The 21,988-nt window shown below is 51.7% G+C and overlaps 4 protein-coding genes across 4 annotated transcripts; 2 read left to right on the top strand and 2 right to left on the bottom strand.

Moving 5' to 3' along the window:
• The first annotated feature begins 268 nt into the window (after positions 1-268).
• On the top strand, positions 269-4,158 carry J3458_008752 (uncharacterized protein). The gene is made up of 3 exons (XM_007815531.2): positions 269-1,183; positions 1,240-3,553; positions 3,693-4,158. Exons 1-2 carry the CDS (start codon positions 407-409, stop codon positions 2,095-2,097), a joined length of 1,635 nt encoding a protein of 544 aa, XP_007813722.2. The 5' UTR covers positions 269-406; the 3' UTR covers positions 2,098-3,553; positions 3,693-4,158.
• Positions 4,159-12,572: 8,414 nt separating this feature from the next.
• On the bottom strand, positions 12,573-13,091 carry J3458_008751 (uncharacterized protein; the record flags this gene model as incomplete). The annotated part of the gene is made up of 1 exon (XM_007815532.2): positions 12,573-13,091. One exon carries the CDS (start codon positions 13,089-13,091, stop codon positions 12,573-12,575), a length of 519 nt encoding a protein of 172 aa, XP_007813723.2.
• Positions 13,092-15,069: 1,978 nt separating this feature from the next.
• J3458_008750 (uncharacterized protein) lies at positions 15,070-16,492 on the top strand. Its single transcript, XM_007815533.2, has 2 exons — positions 15,070-15,463; positions 15,541-16,492. Exons 1-2 carry the CDS (start codon positions 15,218-15,220, stop codon positions 16,405-16,407), a joined length of 1,113 nt encoding a protein of 370 aa, XP_007813724.2. The 5' UTR covers positions 15,070-15,217; the 3' UTR covers positions 16,408-16,492.
• On the bottom strand, positions 16,319-21,238 carry PEX6_1 (peroxisomal assembly protein). Its single transcript, XM_007815534.2, has 3 exons — positions 20,747-21,238; positions 17,283-20,664; positions 16,319-17,216 (listed from the first exon to the last, which is right to left on the bottom strand). Exons 1-3 carry the CDS (start codon positions 20,916-20,918, stop codon positions 16,604-16,606), a joined length of 4,167 nt encoding a protein of 1,388 aa, XP_007813725.2. The 5' UTR covers positions 20,919-21,238; the 3' UTR covers positions 16,319-16,603.
• Positions 21,239-21,988: the final 750 nt, after the last annotated feature.

The following is a 21,988-nucleotide window of genomic DNA, read 5'->3' as shown; positions in this document are numbered from 1 at the left end:
ATTAATTTAAGAAAGGTGACTTTTTTATGAAATTTTTAATGAAAATTTAGACTAACTTATGAAAGCGCCCGTGTTCTGGATCACGGCCTTAGCCGTGCGCCTGTGGAAACGGGCCAGCTCGCTAAGGTGTAGGCTCTAGTGGGGCAAAGTCGCGCCGGTTGCAAAAAGAGTCGCGCCCCCAGCAATCCACGTTCTGCCGGGCGGTAAAATCCGAGTCTAAACACAGGTGGGAAGCAAGCTAAAATGTTTGTTTACTTTCTCTTCACCAATTTAGTACCTGCCTCATCGAATGTGTCGCTCTCGGATACATTTTCGCTTCCACTGCTTCCACTTCTGAGTGCAACACACTCAACACCAATTACGTCTTGCCTACTTGAACAAGAACAGAATATCAGTGGTAGTATACATGCCTTCTACAAAACCCTCATCAACACGCAAAATTCAGCCTCAAGAAAAGAGACCAAGGGGCCCATCAAACAACGCCCCGCGAATCAAGAAAGCCGCCCAAAGCAAGTTCACAGGCCGTGCAAGTCGAATTGAGACAGGTACTTCGACTTCGGCTCGGCGTAAACGTTCCCTGGAAAATGGAGACAATGATCAGGCATTCACCACCACTCCCGTCGCCGTTTCGAAAAGAGTAAAGACCAGCTCGGGCGTGTCGAAACGCGCCGCCGAGCCTGAACCTGAGACTCAATCCCGCTCTACTGTCATCAACCAAGTCCCTACCGAGAAGCTTACAGTACTCATCTTTGGCACTGGTGAAGGTGGCGAACTTGGTCTTGGCCCCGGGAAGAAGGAGGTTTTACGTCCTACCCTCAATCCGCTTCTTGATGCTAGCGATCCTTCTGCCTTCCACATTGTCCAACTTGCCTGCGGCGGTATGCATACGGTTGCATTGACAGCGGATAATAAGATTATCACTTGGGGGGTGAACGATGAGTACGCTCTTGGCCGAGATACGCAGTGGGAGGGTAAACTACGCAGCATCGACGCCAATTCAGAGGACAACGACGACGACGACGACGACGATGAGGCAGACATGAATCCTAAAGAATCAACACCTACAGAGATTCCGTCAGATTATTTTCCTCCAGGTACTCAATTTAGCCAGGTCGCTGCTGGTGACAATTGCAGCTTTGCGCTTACCACTACTGGTCTTGTTTACGGATGGGGCACGTTTCGCGTAAGTATTCTGCTTTTTCTAGAGACGCAACAATTCTAATGTTGTGCTCGTCGCAGGACTCTCGAGGTGAGCAAGGTTTCCGGTATGACGAGCGTGGAAAGATCGTCAAAAAACAAGCAAGGCCCTTTTATATCGAGAGCCTCCAAAATATCACACAAATTTGCTGTGGCGATAATCACGCTTTAGCTCTTGATACTGGAGGGAATATCTGGGCCTGGGGCTGTAATGAGCAGTACCAATTTGGCCGCCGTCTTATTGGGCGTAATTCAAACCCCCTGATACCGCACCAAGTTCGAGTATGTCGCAATAAGGCTAAATACATTGCATGTGGAGGTCATCATTGCTTTGCAGTTGACTGGGATGATAATGTCTATGGTTGGGGTGCGAATAGCTTTGGCGAAGCTGGAGACGCGCGAAGTGCCGGGGGCGACTTAGCTTTCGTGCCACCAACTAAGATCCGCAGTCTCTGCCAGCAGCAAGTATTAGTCCTGGACGGCGGTGCACATCACTCTGCTGCCGTTACCGCTAAGGGTTATTGCTTAGTCTGGGGTCGAATAGATGATGGGCAATTGGGCATTGAATTTACTCCTGAGCAATTGCAAGACTCGACGCTTATCCGCCACGATGAACGGAATAAGCCTCGCATTTGCTTACGTCCTGCCGTGATCCCTACTATTCAACAGACCGCTTTCGTTGCATGTAGCTCGGATCATACCGTCTTGATTGACCAGGCCGGCAACGCTTACTCGTCAGGCTATGGCTATCAGGGTCAGCTTGGTCACAACTCTAGCGACGACGTGAAGGTAATGCAGCGCATCGAAAGCAAGAATGTGAAGAATAGGCGATTGACTTGGGCTGGGGCCGGCGCCCAATTTTCCATCATCGCGGGGCCTACGAAGAACGACTCAAGATGATTGTACCTGGTCGTCGTTCCATTCCAAGACATGATGATCTTTCTCTGTGACGGAAAGTAACAACTGTGCAATGATCTGCGGGGAACGGCTGTCGCAAAAGTCATGGCCATAATGAGCGCATTGAACTTGCCGTTTTTCGTTGCTGCATCTTCTGATAGTTGAGCAAGGAAGGTCGGGAGAGTCATGAGCTCGTTGATGATGGTATCATCTGCAGCCTTGCGGTCCATGTTTTCGGTATCCCCTTGTTGAAGCTAGCCAGTCACCTGTCGACAAGTGACTAGCCGCATGATGCTGTCTCGGGCTGCAGGATAGAATGGCACCCCAATTTGCCAATCGGAGACATGGCGAGCATTACAGACCTGACCCCTGACTATAAGTAAGCTGCTCCATGGACAAGAAGCCAGCGGCTTCGTCGGGGGAATGGCGCTGAAATGGAGGAAGGCGAGGACAAAATAACAAAACGCCGTTCCCGTTGACTAATCGTGGCTCTGTCTCCCTTCCCTCCACAGACTCAAGGCTTTATTGCTGCCACAAATGCATTGTTCTATTCTCTTTCTGGCGGCTGGGGAATGGAAGCTGTGGCTAGACATTCGCTCCAACTTGTCCTGCAGGTGAATGACCACCGCATCGAGGAGGTGTCACAGTTTTCGACAAATACTCGGACTTGTTATCTGTCTAGTCCGTTCTCGTTCCACTACCATTCACATGTCTTTTCGTTGAAAGGTCGTCAAACACGAGGCATCGGGTCATCACCACAGCCTGGCATGGCTGCAATTCCATGTTCTACCGTCCTTGTTTTGCCACTGCTTGGACAACCCCAGAGAGCAGAAGCCAAGTAAGTTGACGAGTTTCGCTGGAAGACTTGCCCACGAGGTCACGTTGGTCGAGCGCGGAACCATCTCCGGGGAAGTTGGCCGAAAGGTGCCGTCTGGATTAGAGAATAGGGCTCTGAGGACCGTCAAAAGTGAATATGCTGCTTGCCGAGGCTGAAGCTGGGTGAGTGTGAACAGGAAGTGGATAAAAGAGCGGTGCGCAAGGATGTATAATAAAGCGAGCAGTTATCCGGAAGTAGTTGAACACCAGATACCCAACAACCCACACAAGGGCACTCCTTTCGTGAGAATCCGCATGCACTGACAAAAGGCAGTGCATCTGCAGAAGCAGAAGCAGAATAATCGTCGAGTGCAAACTCCATCTCTGTTTGTTCCCAGCCTGTGCAGTGCACCCTTTATGTCTCTCCCCGCGAACGCCTTCTCCTGAACTCGAAATGCCCGTCTCCCTGGTCTACAAAAGCACAAGTGGGAGACATACTCCGACCTCAACAAACCTTGCCTTTTCGTCACCTAGCTGAGCCGCCAAGAATGAAGCTGCAGCCAGAAGAATTCCAGACGCGTTTCCCCCGACACGTCCTGATGGATGGGTACGCCAACCTCTTGGACCTAAATCTTGTTGAAAGGTTCGCATTAGCCTGGCACAGGATGGTGGAGGGTCGTTCCAACCCGATTCCCGAGGGACACCACAGGGCCTACTACATCGATGTCAATAATTCCTTTTCCGTGGCCGTGCAAGAGAGACAGGTTCTAACAGAATGCCAGGAAAAGGGACGCGTCCAATGCCAGGATTGGTGGCTAGAGGATTGGTGGCCATCCCAGCTTGCAGAACACGTGTACAGTGATAAGCTCCTCTTGTACATCCGGTATCCGGCCCAAGCGCCGCCATTTCGTCGTGTGCTGGGCAGCGTATACCCGTCAGCGTGGACTGTTGACAAAGCGTCAGGGGCCTGGGCTGGTGTTTTACTTTCACATGTCGCCAATTCTGCTCCAGTGTACCGTCACATCAGGGAGTGTACTGCGCGACACCCGATCGGGCGGCTTATTTAGACAAATCACTACTTCTTTTCTCCTACTGCCGTCGCGGCGAACTTAATTTCCTTGTCGTGGGAAGCGCAGACTTTGATGGCGGCGTGACATTTGGGTGTTGTAGATTTGAAGCGTTGAGCATAAGAGTGCAATCCGTTTGTATAGTCTTTAATGCCAAGCACCAAGTATGAAACGACTAAACGTAACCCATGCGTAGCCAAAGAAACTCGTCAGAAACTACCGTCCACGAAACCCATCACGCATAGTGGTTCCATAACACCCAGCGCAAGTCAGCTCCCAGCACCGTGAATGGCACATCTGACAAGAGTTTTCAGAAATTCCCTACGCTACATACTCTAAGCCAATACCTGGCAAGACAGCCTTGCTTGGACAACAGATGCCGATATATGCGTGGGGCTTCAGCAAACTGCCCAGAAAGACTCGGCTAGTGAGACAAGAAGCCAGCACGGCTTGTCTACACACGGAAAATGACTGTACACGGGCGGTTTTCAAAAAGAGCACGAGGCATACAAGAGCGAGCATATCCACAGCAGCCCAGACCAGCCACCACCGCAACACCACCGGGACCTGTCCATAAATATCAACGAAAGAAATACAGGCCTTATACAAAGCCAGAGATTATAAGCCATCAGCGGAAGCATTAGCGGAATCGCGGCATTCTCTTTTGCCGAGTCTGGTTGATTTCGTGGCAGTAAATTACGGCCTCTTGGCCGAAATAGTCGGGGCACCGACCGCAACCAAACGTAAACACGACCACCCAGCAGAAGCAGCAAAGACAACCATCTAGACCAAACAGAACGGGGCGGCAAGGAATCAAGCCCCAAGATTGGACCCGAGTTACGGGACTATCAATCGTGGAATAAACGGCCCCGTGACCAAAATTGCTCCGCCGACATTCACGCCGACTTGTATAAACCAACCAGTCATAGAAAGAGCCGGACGAGTAGATGTCCCGCCACTTGCATGACGTGTCCGTAGATTTGAATAATCACAGAAAATACACCACGCTATACTACTTTGCGGCGGAGCTGACTTCCGCAAAGTTGGGTTTTGAGACATCTCGAGCACAACTGCTACGGCTAAGAAGTTGATCCGCAGCCAGTGGTGAATATAAAGGGGGTAAACTCGCCGGCCTGGGACTCGCATCATATATCAACTTACTATATGAGCCCGGTTTATGCTCAATGCAAAGAGAACTTGTATGAAACCAATAAACATGCTGCAACTAAATCATATCAAAATATATAGACGTAATTGTTTATTTTTATACGCTAGCTCTGGCCCATGCTAGTCTAGGTATTTAGAACTACTTGAAGTCTTTTAGGGAAAAGCAGGTATGAAAATTGACAACTACATACTATATAATAGTCAGCGCTTATTATTTAATAGGCAGATATATTCCGTCATGGACTATCCGTGCGCCCACGTCATTCACGCCTACGCGGCTTGAGAAAGATTTGATAAAACTGTCCGATGCTCGCATCATATTGTTCATATGGCCTCCAGCACTCAAACTCCCTATTCGAATGTGAGCCAACCGCTCGCACAGTGCATGAACTGGGTTCCCGTCAACATAATAGAATAAGTGAAACGTCACTATGCAGATGAGCTCAATGTAGGAGCAAGCCAGACGCCATTTTCAACTGCTGGCCAATTCACTACCAACAGGCATAATATAGCTCTAGATTGCCTTATACGGTCCAAGCAACGTGCCCCAGGTCCCGGTTAAATCTGTACTGGAAGATAATAACTCGGGAAAATTAGCCTTGTCCAAGCTATAATAGCCGGCTGAATTTTTTCACCCCCCAGATCCCACTAGGCACGGTTATCAGCTCACCAGTTTAACCGGCAAGCCCACCAGGGGGCAAATGACGTCCCACTTTGGGGCCGGACGGATGGCCCAGCACTGACCATTCATCATGTTGAAATTTCATACTTGCCTCTTGTGTAGTCGGTGGTGTTAAACTCAATTGCCTTTGAAAGGGCATGGGTGAATAGCAAGCATCCTCGACTCCTCCACAGCAAGGCTCATCGTCATTTTTACGCCTCTTCACAGTTGAGATGAACAAACTACCGGCGATGTCGGGTCACGGACAGCAAGCGGGCCAGGCCGAAGCACCGGTCGACGTCGATGCCCGGCGGAACTCGAGAATGCAGACGGGGTAAAAGTTGTCCGACGGAAGGCCCTCGACAAGCCGCCTGAGTCAGGCCGAACAATCCGCCTGAGTCAGAGAGCTCTTTACATTTTGCGCGCTATCACATGGCTAGTTAGGAGATTCTTAGTGCCGGATAGACGGATCAAACGGCTGGTGGCGTTCCACGTGCAGTTTACACGTGCAGTTTAGCTGTCCATGGATCATATTCGAGCAGGGGCCCTTGACGCCGTCGAAGAGATGCTTGAGATTTGCCACCAGGAACAACAAGTCTGTATCAATTTTCGCCCAGAAACAAAGAAATGCTGCGCGAGTCATCCGGAATTGGAAACGATGTCCCTCATAAGTACGGGCGGGCTTAATGAAGTACTGTATGTAGGGAGTAATTATGGGTGAAGGAGTGATCCTTACCGAGAAAAGACTTGCGATTGGAGAGCAGGCGCCCCAAAACTCAATCAGCACCCTTGTCACCGATCGTGATTCGTAGGATCTTGTTGATCTAACTTGAGCCCCAACAATCAGCACTTAAAGGCGTCCCGGCTTTTGTTTCCGCATTGACGGCACGTCACATGTCGGTGAGAAGTCTGATCTGGCGGGCGTCTCCTGATGGATGCCAAGCAGACCGCAGACTCAGCAGGCGGGCAGCCGTTTTCATTCTTCGTGGTTGTCGTGGCCCGGTCCAGCAGAGATGGCGTCTCAGGTTCTGGCAAGCAATATCCTGGCAGATACAAACGCCACTGCCAATCGCATCAACCTCGGATGGCGACCTAAATGGATTGCAGAAAGTCATCTCCGAATGTACCGCTTTGAACGACGCGGTCCGTACGTCGGCTATCGAGCCCAATCGTCGTGCCATATTACTGACTGACAATGGTGGTGGCACCTGGACACATGCCGTCTTTTACATCGACCGTTACATCTTTTAAGTCAAATGTGTCAAAGAATACATGAGTGGTCATACTTGCGGCTGGTCATTCCACCCGATGCAATCCCAGCTGCGGGATGCATTTGCCATTCTGTCTCCTTCTTGTGCCTTGGTGTCCCGCCTGGCTCGATAGTGGCCCAAGTTGCGCCAAGTCTCATGAACAATCTGAAGCACACTCCAAAGAATTTGAAGCTGTTTGATGACGTGAGATGTGCCTACACTCCCCTTCCTACCTACGGATAGCAAATTGGGGGTGTATGCGGTTTCCTGGCAGCATCAATTAAGAGCCCCCTCGCGCGTCTTTTTGCTGACATATCACGTAGTTCCAAACTATCAATGCGTCCGGTGAGCTGGGGTCGAGACCGGCCAAGGGCGAATATTGATATTGGTCTTTGTGACACCATCAACCGCCATACGCCATGCAGTTCCTATGGTTGGGACTGGAGCTGCGGTCGGCATGGGGGATATATCAGCCTTTTGAATACTATGGGTATCGTAGAGGCATTGACAATAATCATAGCGCTGTCATCTGTTGGCCGAGGGCATCAGTGATCCATTAGCGCCCTTCCACTGATAGGCTGCAACTTGAGATGAACGAGTGACGTTGACGTTGGATAAAGCTGTTTGACATCCCGGTGCTCCGGCATTGTCTCTGACCAACCGTGCCCTGTGGCGTTGGCAGGGGCTAGGTTTTGCTCACCTTTGATTGTAAAGATACACGTATCCTGTGTTGTCACCGCTCATGACTCCGTTACTGCAGCTGTGTGGTAATACGTGGGCGATCCGACCCGACAAAGCGTCACCTTCCTAGTCAGTGTAAGCCAGTACAGACCAATATCTCATCAACTTCTGACCATTGGAGTGATGGTTTGCATGCAGCAGAGGACCGCGGATGCATACGCGGGAAAGGTGTCAACATATCTCGTGCACGTGTCGCACGGTGAAGAAGCTGCGATACGTCGCTACCGAGGGCCAAACGCGCACATAAGTCTCAAGTAGGAGGAAGCCATACATACCAATCAGGCAGGAAAGGTATATCGTCAAGCAAGTCTCAAGTAGGAGGAAGCCATACATACCAATCAGGCAGGAAAGGTATATCGTCAAGCCGATGGGGCCAGAACAATTGGGGATTCGCAAGTATGAATACTACTGGTACATGCAGGACAGGAATCAAGGATGTGCAGCAAGGCGAGGCGAGGACAATAAGGATCTAGCCGCAGACCTTGTGGGAGTCAGCTCAGGACCTTGTCATACCGCACCGCGTTTTTGGCGGTGCCTGCGGCGTTGGAGCCAAATGTCGGATGCCCGTGTCGTGACGTGCTGAATTGTGCGCATTCTCATATGCGTTGGCCGCCGCCCCACGGCCGTGAGTTCTTATTCGGGACCTCACGGAGCATGGCGGCCACGCGAGATTCCCACCTTGGCGCATGTACAAACGTACCAATTCCATCCTGTGTTGCACTGGCCCGGTGGCCCATTTACTATTAGACACGGCCAAGTCCGCAACGTGGAGGGGCGTGGGCCGCGTGGCTAGGTGAGTAGAACCGGAGATGAAGCGATTACCCTTGACGAACATCGTCACCCCGGCTGTTATTCATCCTTTCGAGACATTGGCGTGTACTAGCCCGATCCGAGGCGCCAATTGACTTTCCGCCACCAACAACGGCTCGCCCATTACTATGCTCGGAGCGCATTGGATATGAATTGGTGCCCTCCAGTGGTGGACAAAAGACCGCTGCGGCCACTTGCTTGATAGCTGGCACACCTAACAATAGTGGACAAGAGGTCATAAGTCAGTAAGGATTCTGAATATGCATAAGAACCAGAGCGTGTGACTTGCATTGAAGCATCGTCTCCCCACTGTCGTATCCAATCAGTCTGCATGCTCCCAGATGGCCAGGACCTCAAAGGTCATCATCTATCAGATTTTTTTTTGTCCGCTCAGTCCTTGCTAAGAGGAAGCCGTCTCTTTGTCGAAAAGAGAGCGGTGCGTCATTTGCCGTTTGCCAGAACGGCACTTTCTCCCGATGAACGAAAGTGACGTGGTCGGTATGATGGCCGGCTTCTGTGCTTGGGGATTGAAAAAGGCGACGATGACGCGATTAATAGAGTAGTACAGGATTTTGCAAGCTCTGTTGCGCCAAGGCCAGGGACAGCTACTGGCACCTGCAAAAGCTTGCTGATCACACAGAGTGGCCCAGGACGAAGGCTCTGGCACCTTGTCGTCCTCCTTTCTCGCGACACATGCTTCGTGGCCCCTCCCATTGTTTATTTGGTCTGGAGGAGCCTCGTAATGATGACATGGCGTACGACCGAACCGACCAAAGTGAAGTGTAATAGCCGTGGCAGGGGCCAGCCCAGCAACCGCCCTTTTTTATGACAACCATAATATTTGAAAGGCGTATGGAGCACATGATGCAGCGTTTTCGCGTCCTGTTGTCTGGAATTGCACACATCTCCTGCTCTTGCTTTGTACACGCCCTACATATCATGGGGACCCCGTCATGTTGTATCCTCTCCGACTACCCCGTTATGGCGGTTAAAAGGGGTATTCTCCGTAGTTCCCAGCCAGCGTCGAGACTCAAGTGAAGACAAAGGCATGAAAAGCGCAATGCGGGGCCGGCTGTCTGTGCGGGGCGAATTTTGATGCAATTAATGATTAATGCTGTAAAATCTGCACCATTCATGTCTTGCCATTGCCAAATTATGCGTGTACAAATCCTGCTCACGTCGTATGAATCGTAATACATTTGTACCTCTTGCTGCCCTCTGTATGAGGGTACATACAATATGCAGCTCCAGCATCACGCCCTGGGGGCCGTAAAGACGTGGGCCGGCCGGCAAACACCAGTTCGCGATTGGGAGGTGCCGCAATATCTTGCCGACGGTGGCAAAAACGCCGTATTATGCGATTCAACCAGTGGTTACTGTTTTGAGAAACATCCCTTGTTGACTTTCAGCTGGTCTCGCCCTGTCTCGCCCTTCTAGAAGAGCAACGCGAGACATGACGGGCGGCGTGGACCGCCCTCTTGGGATAAGTCAAAACGGTGTGAACCCGTGTCTGGCATCTGCTAGGGATCGCCCAGGAGTACGGAGTACTCCATAAGTACACACCCTCCCTCACTGTTGCGCCCAACACGCCCCTCGTTGAAGGTGTGGCCGCGGTTCTGTCGAAAAAAAATATGACGAAAGTTGGAATGAGTCGGGCTTCTCTTCCTCTTTACTTTTCATCCACCCACTCTCTCCGGTCAGTGAAGTGCTGGGATGGCAATTCTTAAGAATCTCGTCATCCGAAATATACGTACCGCCATTCCCGCCAAAGATCCTCCTGCCGCCTTGAGACACCCAGACCGACTAATAGAACCACTAGGCTAGGGTTCTGTGATAGAAGACGACTATTCCAATCGTCTTTAACCCGAGAAAAATTCCTGGGAGTCGGCCTCCATCCTATAAGCATATATATATTCTACCATCCACCGTCCCACCAGAAGTCAACCACTTTGAGATAGAGTCCCATATACGCCGTGAGGTACAAGTAACTCGTCATATTTCAAGCCTTTGACACATGATACGACACTGCCATCAGCCGTTTGACTCAACAGCAGTAAACACGTCGTTGTGCAAGCCTCGGTGGATGAAAACGAAAGCGTCCCTGCAATAATTCGCAACGATGAGAGAGGCTCCCCAGGGACAAAGGAACAAGACCATGGCTGTGTTGCCGTTCAGCTCAGTGGACCTTATACCACTCCCTCTGTCTGAAGACCGAGTACAAATGTACAGCTTCCCAGAGATGATATCATTCTCAAACAAGAAGTGTGCTCATGCTCTGACGCACCAATGTCCCTATCTTGCTGACTCAAACTCGAGTCTCTGCGCACCTTGCGCCTTGGCGGTAGCAAACGGCCAGCCTTGTTCATAGAATCGAAATATGGCACTGGTCTTCGGGACACAGCGACATGAGTCTCTGCTCTCATTTTCCATTTCGAGCGACAGCACCGGCTTCCGCTCAGCTGTATTCTCTTCCTTTTTCCTCATGGTGGCAGCCCCGGCAGGGTCCCACCACGGCACTCAAAGGGTCAGAATCAGAATGGGAACCACAGCACCTAGACGTTAAACGTGAAGCGAAGAGGGAAAATCAAATTATTGAAACTGCAAGAAAAGGGCGACGGACAACACCTGTAGAGTTAGGATGCTCTACAGGAGAAAACTATACATTGGAAAGGGGGCGACGCTTATGAGGGCAGAGTGGGCGGTTTGAGTGAAGGGAAAGGCTAATGATATTGGAAACCAGAGAGGAGGGGCTCTAGAGAAGCGCGAGAATGTGAGGGCTTGATTTTGTATGTAAGATAGACAATGCGAAATTCAAAGAACATTGATAGCATTCGGGGAGCCATCTGTCTGATGTCGGCCTATGCTATCTCGAGCTAGTCAGCCAAAATATACTTTGCAACGGGAAGAGCCGAAGTTTTCATTTTGGCAAGTCTCATTTGACGTGTTACTACTCCTCGGGAAGAAGTAAACCCTGCTCTGGGGGTGGTAAACCGACGTGGGACCTCTTGAGCTGATCGCGATGTAGATTACCTAGTTTGCTGGAAGGTGAATGGCCCTGTCGGCCCACGTTAGACTGGCACCACGCCGCGGCATCTAAAACCATAGGGTCTGATTAGTGCATCCGATACGACTCCCAGTCGGGGGACACACTCACACCTCGGTTGAGGCTAAAAAAATGGGCTGATCTGGCCGCAAATGACGAAGAACGAGCAAAAAAGCATGTACGATGAGTAGCCGAAGAGTAGGGATGAACATGTGCCACTGCGTCTTACCACGAGAGGCTGCCTCTACCCACAAGGGAAAGAGCATCCATGTTGAGTTCGGATGGGAAGAGATGGCCACGTGACGTGATCCGCGCTACGGCAGTAGATCTTGCAGCGAGTTAAAACGCTCAGCTCGGGCCAGGGCACAATGAGGAGATACCTAAGCTTAGCTGTGTAGCATTTACCGAGAATTTACATCACTACAAGGTATGCAATAGCATAGGCAACATCGAGACGGCGGAAATAGTCATTTGAGATGAAATTTCATTTAACCTTTCGTCATACATCCTCATATAAATCATTCCCGTGTCTTGGTAGTGGACGAGCTTGCCGCCGTAAACAGTTAGCCCGCCACGTAAAACAAAACTCCTTTCCAATTTGGTATCTTTGCGCCATTTCTCGAATGTTGGCGAGCTTCGGCAGGCTGCAAAATGCGGCCTAGCAGTGGTGGATGCCATAAAAACAAAGTCCCTCTATTTTGTTCCCCAAGATCCGGTTGATAAAGAATAAATGGCCTCCAAACGTCCATCCCCTTCAGAAAAAATATTCCTTCTATAGGACAGCAGAAGTGAAAAACTTGTATCAATGAAAGAAGTCGAAGTGAAGGAAAAAGAAGAAAAAGAAAAGAAAAAGAAAAAGGGTCCAAAGCCAGAGGCTACGGCTACGAACGGATCACATGAGCTCAGTACCATTGGAGCAACGCCTAATAGGCCATAGCAATGACGGCGGCAACAACAGCGGCAATAGCACCGGTCTGAACATGTAAACCATTGGCGGCAGCGGTAGGAATAACAGGAGGTGCAGTGGGAGTTCCCGGGATGGTAGTAGATCCCGTTGGTCCAACTGGAACAGTGGTGTTAGAGGCGGGGTAGAAGGTAGAGCTGGAAGGAGCAGGAGGAACCACCGAAGTCTTGACAGTTGTCTTGACCACTGGGGTTGAGGTGGTGCTCGATGAGGTGCTCGATGAGGTGCTTGAAGAGGTGCTTGAAGAGGTGCTTAAAATGATGCTCGAAATGGTGCTTGAAGTGACGCCTGGAGTGACGCCTGGAGTGGTAACGACAGCAGAGGTCTTGCTCCCAGGGCAGTCAGTGACAGCAGGCCCGCAGTGAGTGATGGTGAGAAAGCGAGTCGTCGTGGTAGTCTGAGTAACGATGCTGGGCTCAGTAGCAGCCACAACAGAGGCACCGACGGTCAGAAGTGCGATGAGAGCTGCGGAACGCATGTTGAAAATCGCGAGATGTCTGCTACGAGGTGGGTAGTTGCCAGAGACAAGGTGGGTACGGCGACGTCGGGTCTTGGTAGTGAAGGAATGGTCTCAGGATGCGCAGCACTATAATGATCGTAATATTGCAAGCGATAGTTGGCAAAAGAGCGATAAGACGTGTCGTACAGACAAGGAGTGACCAGGACGTGAGTGATGGAAGTGTGAAGAAGACAGGTTCGAGATAAACTGGTACCAGGTGGGTGGCGGCGAAGAGGCACTTATTACTCAGGTTCTGAGAGAAAACGAAGCCCAGGAAAACTCTGACAGGTCGGGGGACTAGCAAAAAGCCTCACCAACGACCCACGTTCACCCGCTCGGGACGGATGGCGTCCAACCGGTGTGGAGAATGGAGTCTGGATGGCGTTATCAGGCACCACCTATGATTGGATCTTGCCTCGGTGGCCGCCCAACGGTGGATCACGGAATGCGCCGTGGACTCGTCTGACTGGGTGGTACCTGCATCGTGGCCCGCCTGCCGGATTCGTGCCGAACGTCTTCTCGTGCCTTGATCGCCAACTATTTATGCCAAGGCCTTGAGGTGGCCAACGGCCGTTGTTGGTGGCCAACTGCCGTCGTACAAGCCGTGGCCAATCTGACATGGCCTTTCCTTTTGCCGCCTGCTACTGCGGCACGCTGATAAAAGAGAACAGATATTCCGAGATCTGGCTCCACGTTTGACCGTTTGCATCTGCGTCAAGCATGGCCCTTCCGCACCCTAATAATTGCGGCGTTGTGTTGCTCATTGTTGTTCGGCCCTTTGCTAGCCTATTGCAGATCGGAGCCATGGGCATCATGCGTTCTGATGTAAGCCCAAGATCATTCCCCAGCTTTTTGTTCTTTGTTTTTCGGTTTCCGTCTAATTTCCTGGTATTCGAACATGGGCCCATTCTCACCATTTGATCCCTGCTTGGTGTTGGATGTCAGTGAAACGTGCCAGGTACGTGCGACGCTTCTTTGGCGGCATGGTAAATTGGGGGTGTTTGAGCAGCCGCCGGCCTTCGCCATGGGCCATGGCCAAGTGGTTGGTGGGACATACACCTTCAGCCACCCCATCCTCCTCATGTTCGAGTATGAAATTAGAGAGCAGCACTGTTTGACACGTGTGTCGTGCTGACTGGCCGATGGGGTGCATTACAACGGCATTTCAATGGCTGGCATCACTTCGGTGTCGCGCCGTCTCACCTGACCTCGTGGCATCGTGGAGAACCAGCTCCGGCAGGTTGTGTAATTTGATGAAGCGTTCCGCGGAGGCGCTCCACGACAAGTATTGACACCCAGGCGAGGCACCCTGAAACATATTAGGGCCAGATGGGATTGAAGGGAGACAAGGTGTGGTCATGACGCCCATTAACACTCTGGTGTGCAGGTTGCCGCAGGCCCTTTGTTTCCTAGAGACGTGTGAAATCGCATGTTGACAGCTCGACGGCAAATGAAGCTTGGATCAAGTGGTGCTGCTTTGCTGCTTAGTCATCAATCGACAGTCGCTCACCGGCTCACGCATAAAGGGATATGTTTCGTAGTGGGCATGCCTCATAGATAATTCTGAGCACATTGTTTTTTATGAGGCACCGGATACCGGTTTAAAGAATAAGTTGCAACTGAGATATTATTCAGATGTGTAGGTGCCTACCTAGGTAGGTAGCTAGGTATGTTAGGTACTTTAGGTAGTTTCGAGACAGCACCCTCTAGAGCTGGTTATTCCTGTCTCGCCGCCACAACCAGCTGACAGCAGAATATGAGCGTTCTTCTCAGAATAGCCTGCCTCGAGTTCCATGCGTTTTGCATTATTGATCGAGTTGACACCGCTCTTGAGCCAACTCACGGTGACACATGGCCTGGTTTCGGTTTCTGCCCCGCCCCCGCAGTTGAGCTTCCTGACGACTCTGTTCCCCTATTGCCATGGTCCAATCCCTACTTCGTTCTCCACTGGCACGACAGCACATGCATCACCTGCGGCAATACGGTCGTGGCCACAGGCGTACTCAACACGAAAAATACATCCTAAAACCTATCAGGCCATCTAGCTGCTATTTAGAGACTTCATTGCCTTGCCAAGCCTCCCTCCTGGGCCAGCCGCAGCCACCATGACGACCTACTCAACCGATCCAGCTCTATACATCTTCACCTCCCTCACCGCCGGCTCGTCACATATCGTGACGGCTACATCGCGGCTAGAGACTATCTTGCGAGCCAATAGAATTCCCTTCAAGGCAGTCGATATCGCCACGGATGAGAAGGCACGCATGCTCTGGGGCCGAAGGGCCGGTAAGGATGAGGGTGGCCGTCTGAGGAGGCTCCCTGGTCTAGTGCAGGAGGGCTTAGTATTAGGCGTACGCTTGCTTTCCCGTCACTAAATTTGCATTTGTCCCTTTGGCCTCCAATGGCTAATTTACCCTTCCGCACTCAGGATCTTGTCGAGATTGAGGACTGGAACGAATATGGCGAACTCAAACAACACGTCAAGATTTACTACGACGAGCACACAATCCCCAATATCCACAATAAACCTCCCGAGCCAGCGAAAACTTCAAAACCGGCTGCGAAGCCCGCTGCCGCCAGCAACACCACCGTTGCTTCCAAGGCTGCACCGCCTCCCCCTGCACCGCCCATGCCCGAACCCAAAGCTGCCACGGAAGTTGCCACAAAACCCAACGATGGCCCGGCCGAGTCTGGCAAGGAAAACACGCTGCCAATGCGGACCGTCGCCGATGAAGCTGCGCAGAAGGCAAAGGAGCTACGTCTGAAGAGTCTTCGTGAGAAAGTACACGGCAAAAAGGGGGACGATGGCGGGCCAGAGTCGTCGAGTGAGGCCGCAATAGTAGATTCTAAATCAGAGACGGAGGACGGGAAAAATACGACCGATATCGAAGAGCAAAAGCCACCGGGCTTACAGTCTCCTACTAGTACATCTTGGAGGAACAAGTCTGGTGAGGGTGCTCTTCGCGAAACCGTGCAGAGCCCAACTAGCGGTAGGTGGCGACCAAACTCGGTAGATGCGACCGGTGTCAAGACCCATAATGGGGCAAAGGTCGTGGCTGCCAGTCCAGTGGAGATAAAGCAGATTGAGAGAGAGCAAAAATTAAAGGAGGGGCCAGAATTAGAGGGGGGCGATGAAGAGAAGGATAAAGTTGCCAAGAAGGGAAAAGAGGATCTAGACGACAGCACAAAGAAGGACGAATCTAAGGAAGACGAGGACGAAGATGATGGGGACGATGGAGAGGAGAATGAGAAGGAGCGGAAGAAGAGTGAGAAGGCCGAGAAGGCGGGCAAATAACGACAGAAATCAATCAGAACAGCGGGCAATTCAGTTTTATAAGAAAGCAGCAAAATAAATGAGCCTCCAGTTACAGGCCATGACGTCCTCAAATTTAGCTCAAGTAATGATATGATATACATTTCCTCCATAAGCGCATCTTGCAAGAAGGGTATTATATCAAACGCAATGCTCTCACGCCACGCATCCCTGTCATTTAGTACAAACCGTCGTCATCACTAGCAGTCCCGTCTTGAAACCCCATCACAGCCTTCCCTTTGCCCTTTGACCGACCATTAATGGTACCACTGGGCGTAGCGTCCGAGTCGTCATCATGCTCGTCGTCGCCGTCAACATCTAGCGCAGGAGCTTTGCCTTTACCCCTGCTTGGTGCTGGCAGCTTGCCATGGGCCTTGGCACTCATCTTGCCCTTGCCGGACGTTCTATTCTCCGACATAGCGGCGCTGGCTTTAGGTTGCTTATCACGGCTTCCTTCAAAGGTTGCACGGACTTTTTCGTAATGCGCTAGCTCACCGGCGCTAACACTGGGAATCAGCTCGTCGTTGGCGGCCAGGAAGTCTGCTTCAGTGACCATGACGGCGATATCTTCCTTCGTAGCGTAGTGGTCAAAGAAATAGGCCGTAGAGATTTCAGATTTACCCGCGCGCTCGGCGTTGATGGCACGGACTTTCGCATCCACGGCAGATGATTGTCGTGTGACTGCCTTGAGCATGGCGTCGCTGCATAGGGCGTAGAAATCGGCACCTGTGTATGTGAATGGCAGTTGTTGGGCAACGTTCCGCAGCGAAACCGAAGGATGGAGCGTAAATCTAAATCAACACATTAGTTATATGCCAGGTCTGTAATGATATCGGATGGGACTTTGAGATACTCACTTTCGTGTCAACGCTTCCAAGATGGTTTGCTGCTTTTCATGAGTGTCAGACACTCCTAGGTAGAGCATCTTGTCAAACCGACCAGGACGAAGGAGAGCTGGATCCAGGAGGTCAGGTCTGTTGGTGGCTCCAACTACGAACACACCACCTGCATCATCTCCACCAGACATGCCGTCAAGTTCTGCCAGAAGCTGGGAGACGATTCGATCCATAACACCGCCACTATCACCCTGATTACCTCTTTTTGGAGCAACCGAATCTAATTCATCAAAGAACACAACGCAAGGGCGGGCATCTCTTGCACGTTGGAACACTCTTCGTACATTGGCTTCAGACTCACCAATGTACATGTTAAGCAGTTCTGGTCCCTTGACACTGAAGAAGTTGAGACTGTATTCTGTGGCAATAGCCTTTGCCAACAGAGTCTTACCGGTGCCAGGTGGGCCGTAGAAAAGGATACCTGATCTCTTCTTCATGCCCTTGGCGAAGAGTTCAGGACGTTCCAGTGGCAACTGAATCGTTTCGGTGACTGCATCCTTGACGTTGCTGAGACCACCAACATCATCCCAGGTGACGTTGGGGATCTTGGGCGCGCCAATGGAATCGGAGAAGTTCTTGCGAGCAGCTTCTACAGCGACGTCAAAGTCGCCGGCCGTGAGAGACCGGGCAATTGGACCTCCCGCAACCTGAACGTCTCGAATCGTAACAACAGTGTCGCCATGCGTGTTCTTAGAGGAAAGTGCTTCAAGGCGCGCGTGCTGAGCCAAGGATGCCCGCTCAACAACATCAACTAAGTCGCCAGCGACCAGGGCAGCGGTCTTCAGGGCGATTGAATTCAAATCAATCGTCGGCTCCAAAGTGACACCTCGGTCGTCGACTACGTTCCTCAGAATTGCTTCTCGTTCTGATTCATCTGGCGCCCCCATCTCCAGCTCATGCGTAAATAAAGCTCGGACACCGTCTGGAACTTGGTCCACCTCATTCGTGGTTGCGATGAGGACTCGGGTATCTTCTAGAATCTCTTTCATCGTAGCCTCGATTCTATCAGCAGTGAGAGCCTCGATGTGCTGGATAAGAAGAGCACAACAGTCTGGACCGCAGCTGCTAGCTCTCTCAGCACGCGTTCGGAGGAAACCTTCTGTCTTGACGTCACTTCCACTCCCGCCCCCTTCACTCAAGATATCATAGGCGTCGATGGTGTACGTATGAAGTCCGATATCAGCACAATCTGCCATAGCCAGTGTAGCTTTGCCAATGTTTCGGTGGGTGGATGTTAACAAAATGGCAATTGGGGGCATTTTGAGATGAATTGCCCTGGGACTGGTCCCGGCCGCGAGCAGCTCTCGAAGCTGCCGCCTCAAGGGTGGGACAAACTTTTCCCTTTGATCTGATACAGCTAGTGGACTAGCATCAGATGACCGCCTTGGGGCTTTCTTTAACCCGAGATAATATGGCCACGAGCTCTGCCCCATTCCCGGTACACGGCTCGTCTCGAACCCAGATCCGTGCATACCGACGGTCGAGCTGTCAATGCATTTTACCGAGCCCCAGAAAGCTTCAGCAGTGCCGTCTTCGTCTTCGTCAGACTTTTGGATTTGTATATGGCCAACCTTGAACCAGGCAACGCTGTCGATCCGCGTAGACGGCTGGCCTGGTCTTGCCTCACCAGTTGTCAATGCCATCACGTCATCTACCTCTGAGCCGCCAATGCCAGTAGCTTCCTGTAACGCTCTTCCCAGTTGGGCATCGACTGGCACTGCAATCAAATCTCCAGACCGTACCAGACGAATTTTTTGAGCAAAGTACCGTTTCAATCCGCCTAACACAGCGGTCTGGTAAGCTCTTTCAGCTGAAACCGGAGTTCGAATGTGGTGAATGGCAATGTCTTTTGCGTAGGGTGGGTGAGATGCGCTGGTGAAGCGAGGAAGAGTCCCTTTGCCTTGGTAGGCAGATCGTTTAAGAGCCGATATACGCAAGTGCGTAGCACCGTCCAGATTAGCAATCAGAATAGGTGATGCGTATGCGGCAGGACTTGTAGGTCGCTGTACTTGAGATTCAAAGAAAGACATCCTCCTCTCGCCTGCTCGGGAACTCGGAATCCTCGTAACTGGGCGTTGAGAATAGCCTTCTGGAAGGCCATACACTCGGACGGGGCGCCAGTTTGATGCTTCGGACTCCGTGTTGCCAAAGCTGCCCAGTCCAAAAGCACCGAATCCGTTCAAAGGCGGCTCTTCCGCCACCTCGATTCGAGCCCAGTCACCGGAAAAGCATCCAATTTTGGGCAAGGAGGTCATGTCGACATATATTCTCGCTTCCTCGTCATCTTCAGGAGCCGGCTTTGGGTGAAGCAAGTCAGAAGGGATGGGTTTCACCAGTCCATGTGCTCTAAAAAGTCGGCCTCTAGGTCGATCCGGTCGAGCAGTAGCTGAAGTGAAGTTGGAGAAGACGGATCCAGGGGTTGCGACACCGTTTGTTTTTCTGCCGCGGAGTGTTCCAATCGTCATCGGAGTGCCAGGCTGCATTGTGCCGAGTCCACTCATATTCGTAGTGGGAAGCATTGGAGCCTCGAGAGTGATCATTTCATCCATCGAATCGTCGGACAGCTCGTCTTCGTGCTCCGTCGCGGACAACTCCGTCTCCGTTTCGGTCACAGTCTCGTCGGCTTTTGCATCCGTTCGATAACGCTCTTCCGCTGCTGAGAAAAATTGGTCTGTGTTGCCGTCTTCTTCCTCCTCGCCCACACCATTAAGCTGATGGCTAGCGGCTATGGATGCCGGTCCTCGGCTGTGTCTTGTGTGTCTCCCGCGCATGAGAACAATCTTTGTTTCTTCTGTCAAGATACCTTGCGCGACTGGCTCACACAGCATGATTTTGCCCGGATTTGGTGGCACATGGGTAACATGATGTGGTGCCAGCGGCAAAGCAAACAGGTCGCCGGCGTGCGCAACTTTAAGACTGCTAAGAGACGATCGGATGGCAGAGATGAGTCGTTCCTCGGCTGTCATATTGGCAACATTCTTCCCTCTGGGATTTTCCGGGTGCTCTCTGAAAAATGTGCCTTCGCCATTCTCCAACCGTTTCGTTGACTCGCTCTCCAAACTAACAAATACAGTCTCGAGGGGTATGGGGACCACATCCAGAACCAGTACCTCTATGCCGCTTCGGCTATGACTAGACAACTTGGACGGCGCAACTTCCTGCAATGCAACGGCAAAGCTCTGGAGGGCTGAGGACGAGGGGGAAAATTGCACCGTAGAATGAGTCAGTGTAGAGGATCGTACGACGGGGACAACGGACCAAGCAGTCTCTGCTGGTGCGGCGTTTGGGGACCACGGAGACAGAGCGATGTGGTATGTCCGATCCGGGCGGTCGTCCTCGGAGCCTGTACGTGATACACAGCATATCAGCATTGGCGCAAGACAAGCGCGCAAAGTAGATTAATACGCGGGGTATCTATCACATACCATCCCTAAGGTGCGGAAAGAGGTCAGAGAAGAGATCTTCTGATATGATGCCGACGTCGCTCTTGAGGTGATCATCGAGAACAAGTCGCGCCGAGATGGCCGGCTTGTCCTGCCGCCGCCTACGCATCGTACTCCTCCGCGATGGAGCCCTCACGCCATCAGAGACCGCCATACCATCGACGCCGCCGAGCGGTTGCAATTCGCAGAGCCGTCAGAGTGTGGTGGGAGCTTGGAGCTGAAATACCGTCGAGCTTGTCCACCCCGCAATCACAAGACCATCGCCCGCAGGCACGAGCTTCAATGCGAGGAGTTTGGGTAGAGCTGGGCCAGCTTCAGAGCGCGTGTAGAAGCCCTTCCAGAATCAAACGCAACACTCAATGGCTTGGTGCAGCGGAGTGCTGCGAAGGTAAGAGACAACCCAGAATCGAGGTCGCAAAAGTCATCAAGCTCGGTCAGCTTGCGGCAACGGACGGATACCAGCTTCCGTTGGCGGCTCGTCGGGTCACGGACTCGCGGCGTCAACCGCAAATACTAGTAGGCCTCGGCTTCAGTTCAGTGTCCAGTCGCCACTGCAACATCCAGCAGCAGGGGTTTTCGAGGATCCACCAGCCGACCACTCCTAGAGTCCTGGCTGAGATTTATCATTTGGGTGAACGATGGGACACACCGAGGTCAGCGACTGTCGGCATGTTTGCCAAGTTCTCCTAGATGCGGAGTACATGAGGCTGGCTGCTGTTGGATTTTGCGATTTAGAGTGGTCGAGGGAAGGTGCAGTCGACAGTCCAGCACACCACGGCCGCTCCTTCCAAGTTCCCACCAGCTAGATTCCTCAAATCCCAAGTCTCTCCATGTCATCTTGTCTATCCTTTCAACGTTACTATTACCATCCGTACCATTGATGGTCATGTTCAACACCACCCCATTTCAAACACTCATCCTGTAGTCCAGTCCCGCCTTTCAGAGGGCCCAATGCACAGACAAGATGGACTAATTTCACATGTCCGCGTGGCCGACCCCACGACTCCCCCACACGCTCTGGATCATGGCGCATGGAGACCCCCGGTCAGCAATCGAGGGGGAATGGACGTCACATTTCAACTCCTATTTGACCCTCTCCAAGACTGGTCAGGCAATCTTCCTGAAAGTGCAATTGACAAATGCTGGATTGCTTACCGTCATAAGTCTCCTTTCCCCCCTTCTGGTGTGTATCGTGCACTTCGGTATGCCGAGAGAACAACGTTC

Source organism: Metarhizium acridum (genome assembly GCF_019434415.1).
Source record: "Metarhizium acridum strain ARSEF 324 chromosome Unknown scaffold_141, whole genome shotgun sequence".
NCBI lineage: Eukaryota > Fungi > Ascomycota > Sordariomycetes > Hypocreales > Clavicipitaceae > Metarhizium > Metarhizium acridum.
The sequence above is the reverse complement of the archived record's forward strand: the minus strand, read 5'-3'. Positions and strand labels throughout refer to the sequence as shown.